The following is a 17,258-nucleotide window of genomic DNA, read 5'->3' as shown; positions in this document are numbered from 1 at the left end:
TCACCACTGCCCAATATTTTTTGTCAGGATTGGCAAGATACTGGCTGACAACACCAATTGCATATGCTATGTCTGGGCGTGTACACACCATAGCATACATCAAACTTCCTACAGTTGACGCGTAGGGTATCTTCTGCATCTCTTCCACCTCTACCTTCGTCTTAGGACACTGTCTGTTGCTCAATCTGAAATAACCATCCAGTGGAGTACTGACCGGCTTCGCTGCATTCATATTGAACCGCTCTAGGACTTTCTCAATATACCGCTCTTGTAACAGTCAAAGCTTCCTGCTGCTTCTGTCACGAGTTATCTCCATTCCTAGGATCTATTTAGCCGGGCCCAAGTCTTTCATCGCAAACGACTTGCCTAACTCCTGTTTCAGCATATCGATCTTCTTGATGTCTTTTCTCATGATGAACATGTCATCAACTTATAATAGCAGAACTAAGAAATCACCATCTAAGAACTTACGAGTGAACATACAGTGGTCCGACTTCGTTCTGTCATACCCATGCTTCAACATAAACGAGTCGAACTTCTTGTACCATTGTCGTAGAGCTTGTTTCAGCCCATACACGCTCTTCCTCAGCCTACACACCATATACTCTTTACCCTTGACTTCGAACCCCTCTGGTTGGTGCATGTAGATCTCTTCTTCCAGGTCACCATGGAAAAAGGAAGTTTTAACATCTAACTGCTTTATCTCCAAATCCATGATAGCCGCCAACCCAAGCAACACCCGTATGGATGTCATCTTCACCACTAGTGAGAATATCTCCTCGAAGTCTATGCCTTTCCTCTGACCAAACCCTTTTACCACAAGTCTAGCCTTGAACCTCGTCTGTGAATTCTTCTGCTTAACTTTTTTTCTGAACACCCACTTGTTGCTCAAAGCTTTCTTGCTCTTAGGCAATTTCACCATATCATAGGTGTGGTTCTTATGCAAAGATTTCTTCTCCTCTTGCATAGCTTTCAACCACTCCCCCTTATACTCGTCGACTAGGACCTAAGAATAATCTTCTGGCTCTCCATCATCAGTCAGCATAATGTACTCATGCGGCGAGTATCTCTTGGACGACTGTCTGTCCCTAGATGACTTCCTCACCTGTGGCTCAACAGGTGGATCAAGTGGGTGCTGCTCCCTTGGTCCATCTTCTGAAGGAACTCCCTCGTCATCTGCACCTTGTTTTACTCCCCCGTTATCAGGCACCATGGGAGGAATAATCGGATTCATGTCCTCTAGTTCACCTGAACTAGGATGGTTCTTATCTGGCTTACCAATGTCTTCTATACACTGATCTTCAAAGAAAACCAAATCTTTTCTCCTGACGAGCTTATTCTTGGTCGAATCCGACAATCTGTAACTGAACTGTTCATCACTATACCCCAAGAACATACACTACCTGATCTTCACATCGAGCTTGGACCTCTCATCCTTTGGTACGTGAACGGATGCCCTGCATCCAAACACCCTAGGATGACTGTACGATGGATCCTATCCAGTCCACACCTTCTCAAGCACTTCTCCATTCAACGGGGCTGATAAAAACCTATTTACCAGATACACTGCTGTGTACATTGCTTTTCCCCAGAACGTCTTGGGCAATTTCGCATGGGATAACATGCATCTGATTCTCTCTACAATGGTGCGATTCATTCGCTCAGCCACACCATTATGCTAGGGGGTCTTGGGAGCCATCTGTTTATGCCGTATACTTAGGGACTTACAATACTCATGAAAGTCGCCAATGTATTCACCACCATTGTCAGTGCGGATGTACTTCAATGATCTACCTGTCTCTCTCTCGACCATAGCATGAAACAACTTAAACACACCAAAGATCTCGTCCTTGGATTTCAAAGCATAAACCCAAACCCTCCTAGATGCATCATCTATAAAAGTGACAAAATACAATGCCCCACCCAAGGTTTTTGTCCTCATAGGACTACAAACATCAGAATAAACCAAATCTAATGCATGCACTTTATTAATATGAGAAGCAGTTTTAATAAATGAAACTCTATGCTATTTCCCTAATAAATAATCAATACAGGTTTTGAGAGGCATACCTGTCACGTCTGGAAGGAGCCGCTTCTTTACTAGTACTTGAAGCCATTTTTCACTCATGTGGCTTAGACGCCTGTGTCACATGTCAATAGCTGAATCTTCCGCTGCGTTCAACCCACCCTTGTGCACATTGACACTTACCTTGTAAAGGGTGCAACACTTCTTTTCTCTAGCTGCATCAACAAACCCTTGATGAGCTTCCAGCGCCCACCAGTAAACCGGCTTTCATAGCCATCATCATCCAACCTTCCCATCGATATCAAGTTGAGGCGAATGTCTGGGATATGCCTCACATCCCTGAGAACCAATGTGTAGCCCACATCGGTCTTCACACAAATATCACCGACCCTTGCGATATTCGATATGCCAGAATTTCTCATCTCCACAGTCTCATAGTCACCTGACTTGTAGCTTGTGAAGAGTCCCTGCATGGAGTCGTATGAAAAAAAGCTCCTGAGTCAATCACCCAGTCGGTGTCCTGACTCGTAGCCGTGAGACAAACATCATGATCTACTAAAAGAATAACTACAACGTCGTCATCTAAAGTGACCGCAGTGGAATCTGATTCATCTTCCTTCTCTTTTCCTTTTCCTTTCTTGTCGTTCTTATTTTTACGACATTCATGCTTATAGTGGCCCTTCTTGCCACAATTCTAGCATTCAACATCTTTCCTAGTACTCGACTTGCTTCTTGATTTATCTTGGGCCTTCCCGTCCTTCCTGTTCTTTCCTCTCCCCCGTTCCTGTGTTACAAGGGCCTCTTGCTGAGTAGACCCCTGAGACTTCCACCTTTTCTGTAACAACCCTAGTCCTGGTAGTCAGTCACAAGCCCTTGAGCATGTAGACATACATCATGAGAAATGTAGTAAATGCTAAGAGACAGTAGAATATAGTATCCTCATTCCCATTTTAGGTAGAAGTATTGAATTTCAGGGACGAAATTCTCTTTAAGGGGGGGTACATTGTAACACCCCGTACTTTTACGTACTCGGGTGTTACCATTATAAAATAAAACCTCATATCTGTATAAGAGTACACAGAATCCAACCATTACGTAATAAGTCTTAACACTCACAACTCATCACTAAAACTCAACAGTTAGAATATTAAATTCACAAATTCAATGGTTAATAAATCGATAGCCGTAAGTTAAGACCCTTGTATTTTGACCCATATGAAGAATGAGAGAAAGGTACATGGAATTTTAAATACTATAGCACAACATGATTATGATACACAAACATATATATAGATATATTTACATATAATTATAATAAAATTTAAAATTTATATATTACTTGAATAATAACCTATGATGAGGTGCTTAGACTTACAAACGATCCCTTAAGACATTTTGATTGTTGATGGTCGAATTGGAACTAGTCCGACCGTTGGATTCACACAATCGACGATAAAGGACTAAATTCAAATAGTAGGGCCCACCTAAGGCTCGGATCTGCCCCATACTCTAGATTGAGCCTTATTGTGAGCTAACAAAATAGATGAACGGAGTGGATCACATCAAGAACGTCCCTATGGGCCCCACCATTGATGCATGTGCACCACCTACATGTGCACTCGATGTGCACCAGGCCACTGGCATGGTCAGACGGGAGCTGACCCGTGCTCGCCCGAAAGAGGAAAGAAATTCCCTCTCTCTTTCTTTTTAAAATTTTTCGTCAGGACAGACGGACAGAGCCATCCTCGACGATTTTCGGCCCACCATCATGGATCAGTTCCATGATCTGAATCGTCCATCTAGGAGGGGGGGGGGGGGGGGGGGTATTCTGACCAAAACCTCCAAATTTCCACTCAGTGGATCCCACACACGTGACTAAAAACACCAGCGCAAGGGGGCTGTTTGTGCTTCCTTCCTTTCCAAAAATGGAAAGCTCCACGCTGGCGATCCGCGTGGGGGTTTTCTCCATCAATCCCAGCCGTCCGGTGCGAGCAATCCTAACCATCCATTGTTGTTCGCATGGATTTGGTTTTTGGTAGAAAACTGGTGTAAGGAAACCACTGGCTGCTGGCTGTTTTTAGAAAACCAAACAGCGGATTCAATCCAGGCCGTGCATTCTCCATCCAACGGTCTCAGATTGCTCAGGGCATCAAGAAAAGAGAGAATAAAGGGTGAGGTTTCGCTGCTCTACTCCTTGCAGCCGCACCTCCAAAACTCGCCCGTTTCTTTCAAAGCTTGAACCCACCGCGAAAACCAGTCGGAGCTTCGAAACTAATGGTCAGGAGGCATGTTGGGATCAAGTAAAACAGATCCTACGAAGCAGAATGAAGGAAGGGGCATCGGATGTTGACCTGCCATTAATGGCTAGCTCGTCTTCTCCACCAAGCGATGCTAACTCAGTCCGAGTCTGAGACGAGTCCAAACCCTGTTGGGTCATCAGAAAAAGGGCTTATGGAGAGAGAGAGAGAGAGAGAGAGAGAGAGAGAGAGAGAGGTAGATGGAAGGAGAAGAGAAGAAGGGAGTGAGGAAGTGAAAGAAAGAAGGGGAGAAGAAGGGACAGTGCACGGGTGAGTCAGCAGCTCAACTCGCTGTCGAGTTCGGGTCGAGCCAACAGTGGTTGGGTCGGGTCTGCTCCTGGTCTAGTCCAGGTTCTTGCTGGAAGGTTTTTTTTTTAAAAGAGAGAGAGAGAGAGAGAGAGAAAAGAAAGAAGGAAAAACGAGGAAGAAAGTAGAGGAGAGTGAGAGATCGAGCTGCAGCTGTGTCCTCCCGTTTTCATCAGGTTGGTGCTGCCTTAATGACTCACCGAGTCACGTAGCCTCAGATCTGGTGATCTGGGGTGACTCCAAATCTGTCCCATTTGGCTGCAAGAACTAGATTTGGAGAAGGAGAGAAGAAGGAAGGAAAGAAAGAGAAGAAGATTTGTGAGAAAGAGAATATGCGAGTGCAAGTTGCACTCGCTGTCAAGTTGAGTGAACTTGACTCATTAAGGCACCATGATACATGGCTGAGTTGACCTAGCTAGTGACTCAAGACTAGGGTGGTTGTTGGGCAAATGAACTCGTCAGCCATAGAAGAAAAGGAAAGAAGAAGGAAAGAGAAAGAAAGAAAGGAGAAAGAGAGCTTGGGCCTAGTTCAGGCCTTGTTAAGGTTGAGTTGAGCTACCGAATCAACATAAGTAAGTCCACATTTTCTTCCTGAACTGAGATTGTTTTAATTATCATTGTTACTATTATTATAAAAAATTTTAGGATTATTAAATTTAGATATGAATAGCCATTAGTAAATTATCCATACCGATATTAGTTAATATATATAAAAGTTATCATTATTAAAATATTAGTAGTTTATTTTGTCATTCTTAAAGTATTAGTATTAATGTTGAAGCATACTATCTACTTTCATCAAAATAATTATTAATGTCACGTTAGCTAATATTAGGTATGTTGTTACCATTAAGAGTTGTTTTGGAATTATTAGTATTATTATTCATCGTGGGTTGTTATTAGATAATTTAATGTAATAGTAGATATTGTTAATATTCCTAAATTTAATAACCAATTTATTTCATTAATTTTATTCATTTAGTAATATCATTAACGGCCATACAAAAGGGAGTTCAATTCCATAATCAAAACTTAAAATCTAAACATATAACTAAACCCTATGACGAAAACCCTAAACCTGGGTAATCCAACCGCTACGTTAAGACCCTAACCCTAAATAGTGTGTAAGCTTGGGTCTAATTGTACAACTTTGCAATTGATGGTAGGAATTGATTCCAAGGAAGCACGCAATTCTTAGCAATGGTGTAGGCAGTTCAAACATAAGGTGAAGACTCGCCCTTTGAGCTTCCCACTTGATTTTATCAATCTAGATATAGATGATAGCATGATTCCCTTAACTGAGTTTCTTACTTTACTATTGAATATGCTAACTTGTGGTATAGTTAATTCATGTGTTGGATGATAAACGTTTCTTTTAAATTATAACATGCATGAATGGTTCGATGATAACATGTTATCCCTTATTATATATGTATTAATTTATTTATATGCTACCACTTGTGCTTGAATGATGAACTGAATGGAACTTACCTTGGACTTATGATCCTGCAATCCACATCTGCCTTACACGGCTTGAATCGCACATTTACCTTTATGGCTTGGATGAGTCATTGGTGCCCTTTGTAGCTTATTGGTTATATTTATACATCTGTTGTTTCTTAGCCATCTTGCGAAGTTCAGTCGTACCATGATTTTCAGGTGGAGCTGAAGTTCATTTATCGATTTTCTAGCCATCTTGCGGTGTTTACGTACGATATGATTTCTGAGTGGTCTAGGGTTTGTATGTTGTTTGTCTCTTCATTTTCGGTGTTCAATCGTACTATGATTTCCGAGTGGAGCTGAAGTTCGCTTATCGATTTTCTAGCTATCTTGCGAGGTTCACGTACGACATGATCTCCGGATGAAGGTAAGGTTTAAAGAGTGATTTTCTATTCGCCTTGCGAATTCCACTTGTACCATGGTTTCCGGGTGGAGCTGAAGTTCACTTATCGATTTTCTAGCCATTTTGTGGAGTTCACGTACAATGTTATTTCGGGTGCAATAGAAAATCGTATGTTTGATTGTTTGGTTATCTAGACATATTTCCTTGTATTACGATTGCTATTATATTTTGCTTATGATGAAATTCTATTGATTGGCTTGATTTCCTTTATATGAGTATGAATATGAAATGCTCTGATTAGTGTATCTAAAGTGCATGACTTGTGATCTATATTAGATTATGAATTATGAGTGTGCAATCTTAGAGGGTGTTCCTCACTGCGATAGCCATTGACGCTATCAAATCGTAACAGTTGATGCAGGTATAGGGCGAGCCGATGCTATTCACTGAGTTGCTAGAGCAGATGTGATAGCTGAGGAGCTAGGCGGGGCCCCTGCGACCCGCATTGATTCTCCACTACTAGTTGATAGATTCACGTTTTTGCTTACCTGAACTTTGTTATTTGAGATTGTATAAGTCCTGTATAGGCACCACATTTGGAAACTTGGTGATGATCATAATGTTTTTATTTAATGCATGGTTTATTCTGGCTTCGCTACTGTTAACTCTGATTAATGACAGATGGTTCAAATTTACACTGGATTTTATAAGCTAATACTCGAGTTTTTGGGAAACGGGTTATATACTCGGGTCCTGAAAACACAGGGCGTTACATTTTCTCCTCATTGAAGAGATAGCTGGTTATCTGTTCCATGGATATCTTTCTGTTTGGCGCGGAGTTACTTAGAAAAACCATCAATGTCTCCCAACTGTCAGACAATGAACTAAGCAATAGTAAAGCCTGCAATTCATCATCCAGGACCATCTTCATAGCGGAGAGTTGGTTCACTATATTGCCGACCTCATTCATGTGCTCGGCCACAGAACCACCATATTTGAACTTGAGATTCATAAGTTGTCTTATCAGGAAGATTTTATTACCGGCTGTCTTCCTCTCATACAACCCTTCCAATTTCAGCCATACGCTGGTGGCTGAGGTCTCCGTAGACACATGGTGGAACATAAAATCATCCAGCCATTGTTTAATAAACCCCACCGCTTTCTGGTCCATCTTCTTCCAATCATCATCAGATATATCCTTGGATTTTGCTGATATGCCTAAAATTGGATAATATAAGTCCCTGCAATAAAGAAAATCTTCCATCTTAGCCTTCCATATGGTCCAGTTAGAACCATTGAGGCTGATCATCCTTGAAGAGCTACCTTCCATAATTCAAAACCGATCCTACCCGTTCAATGAACTTAGATCTGATACCACTTTGTTTGGGGGCCTTGCACAAAACCTTAGGATATAACCTTCCAAAACAAACCGGAATTATGGGATAATAAAGCGATGAAATAAATCAAAGCATAAACTACACCACATAAGAGATTTTTATGTGGAAAACCCTCAAAGAGGTAAAAACTACGGGACCTCATCCAGATCAACAATCCACTATGAAGTAGAACGTTACAACCTTCTTCTCTCACGCAGGAGTGGATAAACAATAAGAGAAACAAAGAAAACGGAGAGATCTCACTGATTACGAGGACGTGGAAGCGCTAAGATATGGTAGATCACCTCTACGAGCATAGCCTCACTTGCACAAGCTTCATCTCTCTCTTTCTCTCTCTCTCTTTCACACCTTTGATAGCCTTAAACCTTTTGGCAAACCTTTGCAAAACTTTAGAAAACTCTCTTGCCTTACCTTTTGAATGCCCTAAAAAATCCTAGAGACCTCCTATTTATAGTTTAGGAAACTCTCTTTCGCACCCTTTGCGAAAGCCGCCTCAAAATTCCGAATCCTGCACAAAATCGGACTCAAATTTGCGTAACCAGGACTGGTCGAGCACTGTTCACTTGACTGGTTGAGCCGACCCTCGACTGGTCGAGTACTGTTCACTTGATTGGTTTAGCCGACCCTCGACTGGTCGAGTACTGTTTATAAAGTTCTCTGGACTTTGAGTCGAGAGACCCAGGACTAGTCGAGCACTGTTCACTCGACCGGTCGAGTAGGTTGTAGGACTGGTCGAGCAGCGCGGGGATTCCACTATTTGTGGCATTTGAACCGTACTTCATCTCATCTGACCTGAAGAGGAAAACCCCATCATACTGGAGTATCATCCATTACACTCCCTCGCTGCATCAAAGGTTGTCCAATAAGAGGAAACATATAAAAAAAAAAAAAAAAGACGCTACTGGGAAAATAAGACCCCATTTTCTGGTGTGCTTTCGCATTCTCCTCCCGGCCGCTCTCGCTCTCTCTCTCTCTCTCTAAGAAAAAACCTAAAACCCCTCGATATCGCCAAACTCCTCCAGCGAAAAAATCCGGTCAAAAGCCTCCATTTTCCGGCCGCGCAATTTTCCATCCCGCATTTCCGGTCGCGATTACGCGGTCGGATCTTGACTCCTTGGGGAGGTTTTCCGTCATTCTATCCGGGTTTTCCGCCAGCTGATAGTGGTTTTCCGTCCGTGGAGAACTGTTTTGGGGGGTTTTGGAGATGTATAAGAACCAGCTGCAGGAGCTGGCGCAGAGGAGCTGTTTCAACCTGCCGTCGTACTCGTGTATAAGGGAAGGGCCTGACCATGCGCCGAGATTCAAGGCTGCCGTCAACTTTAACGGCGAGATCTTTGAAAGCCCTAACTTCTGCACGACGCTGAGGCAGGCCGAGCACTCCGCGGCTGAGGTCGCCCTCAATTCGCTCGCTAACAGGGGCCCATCACATTCTCTCGCGGCCAGGATTTTGGTAAGAGTATAAGGGTTTTCGCCTTTTCCGTTTGAATTAGGGTTTTATTCTCTATTTTTGAAACCTCTAGACGGCTTTCTCTGTCCTGGCTTCCGACACTTTCTTTTACTACTATTAGAAGGGATGGAAGTGCGGGGAAGCCAGGAGGCATGTTAACTTGCGCCGTTGGGTTGTGTGGGCTTATCGTATTCGCCCGCGACTGTTTTCTGGCTGTAGTCTGCTAATGTGCTCCGTTTCTTCATTAGCTCGGTTTTTACAAGACACTCCTGCAAAGGATCTTCCAGTTTGCTAACGCGCGCTGGATCGGGTGGGGCGCATGTTCTCAGAGAGCTTCCTGGATTTGTCCCGTCATTGGGTCATTGCTGGCGTCCATCAGCTAACGTGCGCCATCAGTGCTTGGGTCTCTTAACTGACGCCTTGACTGGTGGGTCGGGCGTGATTCTCAAAGTCTCTCGCCTTTGGTATGCAAAATGACAAAAAATGCCTGCCCTTTTGAGAAAGTAGAAGCTAGGACTCCGGTAAGCCCCACATGCACACAAATCCAGACGGTTGAAGTGGTGGGCCCCACTTCGGATGACGCATAGCCTGAAAACCACACTAATCAATCCTAACCTTCCGTTCTTCCCCACCAAATGGATGGTTTAAGAGAAAATCGTCAGTGGTTCAGATTAACAGGTGAAGAGAGGGCGTTTCAAGAAAAAAGTGTCAGCGGTTCTAACAGGCATACCATCTCAACCACAAAATGGGGCATGCAGATTGGGACTAACGATTTGGACGCTCCAGATTCTGCATGCTGGATGGTGGATGAGTCGGTATGCCTGCTAACCTTTGTGAAATGGTTAAAAATAGTTGGAGTTATGACAAGCGGACTGAATTTTTTATTGATTTAGGAAAAGGAAAATTGGAAAGTTTCTTAGGAGCATCCCGGAGAAAAATATTTAATGGTTTTTGTCACCTAAAAATATTAACATTAGATACAATGTGTTGAGGAGGTCATGATGTTGGTTACAAGTGCATAAATAATCCATCTTAGCCAAGGACAATTGACCAATTGATGGAGTTGTGCCCATCCAGACAGTACATGTCCATGGCTTGATTAAGGGGCTAAATAGTTAAAGTATAGTGACCGAAGTTGACTAGGTTATCCACTTCTTTGTTTTTGGACATTGAGAATATTTATTAGTGATAATGGATTGGGTGAGATCTTAGTTTATAGGAATTGGAAGATAGAATTAGTTGTGTGTTCCACCAAAGTGGTAGTAACCAATGTTTTCAGTATCGATATCGACGGATGCATCATATCCTTGGATACAAATACATATATGGTATCATGTAATGCCCCGCATTTTCGTAATCCAAGTTTAGTACTCGTTTTCTGAAATCCCGAGTGTTAACCTATAAAGATAGCCCATATTTAGCCATATAATTTTTTCCTTTTTCTTTTTCAGAGTGAGCAATTTAGCAGAAGAGAACAAATCAAGCATAAAGGAAAATGCTAAATATACATTCCAGATACACAAGTGGCTGCCCATAGGGTTAAATAATGAAAGGAAACTAGAATTTAGAGCTGCATAATCATCAAGCTCTTCATGCCCCACACTAGAATCAACCTGTACATCATCCACGTATCCTGCACTCACTGAATATGTTTTGATAGCGTTAATGGCTATCGTAGCGAAGTATAACCCCCAAGATTTACCAAAACATCACGATAATTAAGCATAGTTTGTCAGGAACAGTTTATAATGAACATCTCACAATGACCATCATAGTAATAAGCCAGAGTTCATTAGATACGCATACATGAAATAAATTTCACCATGATATTCCTGTTTAAATGCATGAATGCATGCACATGCTCATAAACTTGGGGATGCTCATCCAATTGGCAAAAAGGTCGCCCAAGGAGAACTAGCCACCTGAAAAAGTATTCAAAGCTATGCCCAATGAGAACTAGCCACTTGGAAAAGACAATGCAATGAGGACACCTAAGGCGAACTAGCCTCCCAGAAAAGTACTCTAAGATATGCCCAAGGAAAGCTAGGCACCCGGAAAAGTCCATCCAAAAAGGACAACCCATAATAGTTCGAATGCATGCGATGATAACTTAAAATCACCCAGTAAAATATTCTATCGTATAGCCTATAGTGACCTAAGAAACCCCGTGTCTTATATCGTCCACCCGGTAAAGTCTACATGCCATGAAATACATTATTAGCCCAACCGTTATTAGTTCAATTACAAACAATCATTTTAAGAAAGCTCAAATATCACTATGAGGGGCTGTCACCCAGCATAGGCCAACAACTCAGGCATAGAGTCCTATACCACCATCCCTAGCTCATGAGACTAACAACTAAGATGTTTAGTGGTAACCTCTTCAACTAGTGGCCGATCATAGTTCAACAAATGGAACTGACCATCGCAAGGTTATACAAAAATGGTTCATCAAAGCCACATTGGGCAAATAGTGCATCCAAGGATGCGACAAAAAGAGATGATCCCAAAAGTCACATAAGCACAAATGATCCACAAGATGGTTAGTCCATCACATAATTTCATTTAATCCATTACTTACACAAACGGCCACTAGTTCGAGGACCTCCAACAATTCTATCAAGTAATTATAAGCGGCAAAACAAGCCACATACAATATCGAAAGCACTTACACATATAAAGTGTTCATCCTAAATCAGAATAGAGATATTTGAGATCCATAGCATGTTCAAATGCTTGAATTTAAATTCAATCATCAATCATTTATGAAGAATTACTCAAATAGAAATTAGCATTTATCATCATTTCCACTAAGTACTATATTAAGCAATCAATTAGATAAATGAATGAAGCTAACTATCATGATGTAAAAAAGCTTGAAGGGTGATCCTCACTTTGGATTGGGGAGTTTGCTTAAACGTGGTTTAGGAGGTGTAACCTAGCCCGAATGCAAATCGTAAAAGAGTAAATCTGGAGATGGGATCAAACATTCCACATTAAAATCAAGATTCTAAAGCTAATTAGCTTAAATTAAGGTTATTTTAAAATTCTAAAGGAGACTTTAGGAATTGACTCATCTCAACTTCTTCAGTTGACTCAACCCAATTATACTACTCCAAATTCGAATTGAGTCAAGGTGGATCAAGAGGTGGAGTTTTGGATGTCAAGTTCCCTATATCAATTTAGAATTCAACCACGATTAACCCTAGCTTGGATTTAAACTCAAATTCCAATAGAAAGTTTGAGAGGTTAATTCACCTCAACCCACTTGAGGATAATTCAATCTCGCTACCACAAGTAGGCAAACACTTTCGTAAGGATTTAGGAGTTCTACATCAATTAACATGTGAAGCATCATCGATTAATTTAGAATCTAATTAAAATCATGTTGGAGGTTTGGATGAATCAATTTACTTAGAATTTGATTAGCTAGATTTCGTCTTGAATCCAATGAAGATAAACCTAGAAGATGCTTACCAATCCTACATTCTCACATGGAATCTCCGGCTAGCTCATCTCGAAGTGGAATGAAATCAGCACCTAAAATTCAAGATTTTACTTACCAATTGAGTCAACTCGACTCGACGACTTGGTCACGAGTTGGCGACTTCCAACCCGACTCAAACAATGAGTGGAATACAATCTTTCCCATATGCTGAACACAACCAACTCTAATATGCTGGATAGGACAACTCATCATAGGGCAAATTCGGTCATTGCCGAGTCAACTCGGGAGTGACTAAACAGCCACATAACTGCACAACCCCTCCATCTTCTCTGCTCCTCCTATATTCTTCCTCCTCTCTCTCTACTGGAAGATCACCGATCCCAAAACTCAACCAGGGCTCTACCAGGTGCTGACTCGATTCGGGTGAATTGAGTCGCTGAGTCAGCTCAACGTTTCGACTCACTTTCTTTCTTCTCTCTTACTTCATCCTTTCTCTCTCTCTCTCTCTCTCTCTCTCTAAAAAAAATTTAAATTCCTACATGTTTGGAAAACTACTGGACTCGTCAAAACAACTCGGTGGATTGCTGAGTTGGCCCGATTTGACGCAACAACACCCGGTTAAACATAAAATGATTTTCAGCATTATTTCTTAATGTTGATCTAGATAGTGATCTGGAATCTATCCACAACAAATTTGACTTAAGCTCTGTTGAATGATTCTAGATTCTAAGGCCCGTCGAACGATTGACTTGGATCTTGAATCCGAGCTTTATCAAAACCACATGATCATCGTGTGATTAGAGAAGATGAGCTGACCTTCAACGGTGGATTTCGCTCGATGCCTTCCTTCTTTATTCTGCTGCTTTTGGACGACCCTAATTGGCCCCTAGGAACTTCAGGACATAATAGATCAAAGCTCGGTGAAGTTTTAGTCGGTGGGTTCGTGGTTTCTTCAATCCAACCGATTTTCTAGGGTTTTTGCATGAACGGGGAGGAAAACCAAATTGCACTTGATTCTTACCTCTCTTATAGTGTTACCCTAACAATCCCACACTATTGGATTGAAAGCAGATGGTGTGGATTGAGATAGGCATCAAGCTTCTAGAAATAGACCGTGAGAGAGATTTTCGGCATTAGTTTTCTAGGAAACCCTAATCCATTTGTTATGAACGGAGGGTTAGGATTATTTTGCACCCTACGGTTGAGATAACAGGAGAAAAATCCTCATGGATTGCCAGCGTGGCAGTAGAAATCGGGGAATTCCGTTTTCGGAAAACACCGAGCGCACCTCCATTTGCGCTGAGTATTGTGCTCCTACACGCGTGTTTCAATACTTGAAGATGATCAGGGCTTGGTTGGAATCGACAATTCTTCAAGATGGACAGTTTGGATTATCCGACCATAAACAAATGGTGGGCCAAGATTAGGTGGCAATTTCCATTCTTTGAAGTTGTCCCACACACAACTTAGCTGCGTTTGGATCTGTGCCTATGCACATGTGCAGTATCTCAAGGGGGAGGTAGGGTTTTGGTCGGACCTTGATGCCACACCCGATGGACAGTTTGGATCTCCTGGACAAATGATGATGGTGGCCCACAATCGGATGATGGACGCTGCCCATTTGAAGTGCGAATGAGCGGGAAACAGGAAAGAGAGATGTTTCTCTCCCTCTTTTTTGGAAAACCATCGGGTCAACACTCGGTTGACTCGATCCTTAGTTCGATGCAACGCTGGTGCACTCCCTTTGGTGCACATGCATGATTGATATGGGCCCCGTAGCGATGCTTGTGAGAAATCCACTCTGACCATCTGTTTTGTTTCAATTAATCATGTTGGGCCACGAGCTGTAGAATGAAGTAGATCCAAAGATCAGGCGGGCCCCACAACTTGATTCATGTGATAAAATGGCATTTTCTAACGACCTAAGGCTGGATTTCCTCATTCTTAATCCATTCCTATCCAAAAGGTCCTAAGGTCCAAAGGCTATCCACATAGTGATTAGTAGTGGGATTTAAGGCCCATGTAGTGAGTCCTTACAATCTTAGTTGTGTTACTCGCAACATAGTCTTGAAGTTAATGAACAGTGGGTTTGGCGATTTGAGCCCCACAAAGGTTGATGTACGGTCTTGTTTGTCTAAAAAGGTGATTGAAATCTTAAAAATAGATTTCTCTGGTGGTGTGATGGTCCATCTTGCCAGTTAACGCATGGATGACTCGATCTACAGATGCAGTTTACTTCCAACGGTTAAATTTATTCCAAATATGACCCACACCAAAACAAAAGGTTTTTTTGACTTGTTTAAAGGTAATGAGTGGTAGTTTTAGTGATCAGATAATTTAATTATAATAACCGATGATGGATTGTGTATTAGTAGTTGTGTATCTAATTAACTATGGATCTGATGATTCAAGCTTCAAAGCCTAAGATGTATGGTTACATTTAGGCTAAAATGAAGGTGAACATTCAATGAGCTAGGTTCGTGTTACTAAGTTAGATCTTCACAGGAACACCCGAGTAATGAAAAGTATGGGGTGTTACATATCGCTTGGGAAATATATGCTATATCGCATAATATATTGTTGTTTTTTGGGAAACATTGAGAAATTGGTCAAATTTTTCAATGAAACTTTAGGGGGTGTTAAAAAAGACATTATTACATACTTAGAACTCAAAAGATTACTAAAATCAATTACGCAATAAGGTTTTTTTTTTTTTTTTTTTGTATAGGGTACTAAACTCTGTGCTGCCAGATATAATTTATGCAACTGTATTAAAAATTAGTTCATATAAAATAATAAATAAAGAAATTATCTATAATTCATATCACTTATTAGCACATTTAATGTACTAAATAGTGAGACTAGGATATGTTATGCAATATAGAGTGCATTTATTTAAAAAATTAATAATAATTTTTTAAAATTAAATTAGTTTTTGAAAATAAGTAAACAGATGTGGCTGATGTTAAGATCAATATACACTTATAAGTACAAAATATATATACACTTATAAGTACAAAATATTAGGCATACATAACATTTGGTCAATCTAATTGTTTTCAAATAAAATTATTTTTAATTAATTTTCAACATTTTTTAATTAAGAACATATTTTTTAATTTCAAAAAGTTCTTTCAATCTGTAGATCAACCTTTAAACACTCTAATGGGATTTTTAAACCACCATTTGCAAGTTCAATAGGTGAAATGGAGGCAATTTCGAATTTCCCCCAAAATTTCCAAATTTGAAAATCGAAGGTCAAAACCTTTGATGGAGCATGCAAAACATGAAAAATCATTGATTGCAAGAAATTTAAACAAGAAAAAATTGTTCCAGTTTGCAAAATATCACTAATTTGGTTTTCGGCACTGCATGCTCTCCAAATTTGATTTTGCCACCAAATTCCATTTCCTCTCCAAACGATTGAAAAGGAGTGGTTAAAATTTCTTTAGGAATGTAATGAAAGCAAAAAATTCTAAAAAACAATTTTTGGGATTTTTTTTTTTTTTTTTTTGTGATTTTTCCAATAATTTCACGAAGGGATACATTGCAATTCATTACGATATATAGATCAATATTGAGAAGTTTCCCAACTAAAGCCCAATATTGTATTGTTTTTGTGCGATATTGATAATAGCGGTTGATATTATCGATACCGTAATCATTGGCGGTAATTGAGAATGCCCATCGGTCCTTTGATTCAAAGAGCATAACGCCTTATTGTGCGTTAAGGGTCAATAAGGTAGGATTTGTATCCAAACAAATGGAATTTGATCCATAGGATTTCGTCGTGTGGTGAGAACTAAATGGGTGGTGTGGATGGTGTTGACGACATGAGATCAAAGGGTGCATCTTACCATAATGGTGTTGTGCTGCTTGGGCTGGTGTTGTTGGCATTCATCTAAAGCTCATGTGAGAAACACTTGCATGTTGCTAGTTCGACCCAAAGGAAAAAATCATAATGATGCATTGGGTTTCACACTAGGTTTGTTGTTTAGGCCATTATCCTAGATGATCTAGTTTAGTGCCCCATCGATTAGATAAAAGGTTAGCATGGTGAAGTTCTTAGTCATGCTTAGAGTTGATGTGATTCCTTTCTAATGTGATCTTTTACACAATCTTGTCATAGTTAAGAATATTTCATCGGTTAGCTCCCAAGTCAACAACAGTCCCTCCCCTATCAGATCTAACTTCCAAGAATGAAAGGAAACAATAGAAAAAACCATAGGTGCATAAATCTTTACTTAGCCTTAAGAGAGTAGCAACCTCTTAAGCCCAATTGATTCAAGCTCAGTCACTGAGGTGACCAAGTATGACAAGTAAGAATGAACAAACAAGCTAAGTTTAATGATCATTAGACATTCTATTTCAAAGCCTTTTTGTGGTGTTATACTTGAGAAAAAGAACACAAAGGAATTTTTAGCTGAAATCGGGAAAAGATTCACCAAGTCCAATAAGGGGGAGATGATAACACAACTTTAGTGAAGTCATCTT

General features: G+C 40.7%; 1 protein-coding gene across 1 annotated transcript in view; it reads left to right on the top strand.

Annotated features, from left to right (window-relative positions):
• The first annotated feature begins 8,767 nt into the window (after positions 1–8,767).
• The window catches only part of LOC131245953 (double-stranded RNA-binding protein 6), a 37,948-nt gene continuing 29,457 nt past the window's right edge, over positions 8,768–17,258 (top strand). Inside the window, exon 1 of the mRNA XM_058245776.1 lies at positions 8,768–9,319. Coding sequence (XP_058101759.1) covers positions 9,074–9,319 — 246 coding nt within the window. The 5' untranslated portion in view covers positions 8,768–9,073. The remainder of the gene's footprint in view (positions 9,320–17,258) is intronic.

Source organism: Magnolia sinica, chromosome 5 (assembly GCF_029962835.1).
Source record: "Magnolia sinica isolate HGM2019 chromosome 5, MsV1, whole genome shotgun sequence".
Lineage (NCBI taxonomy): Eukaryota > Viridiplantae > Streptophyta > Magnoliopsida > Magnoliales > Magnoliaceae > Magnolia > Magnolia sinica.
Note: the sequence above shows the minus strand (reverse complement) of the source record. Positions and strands in the feature narration are given on the sequence as shown.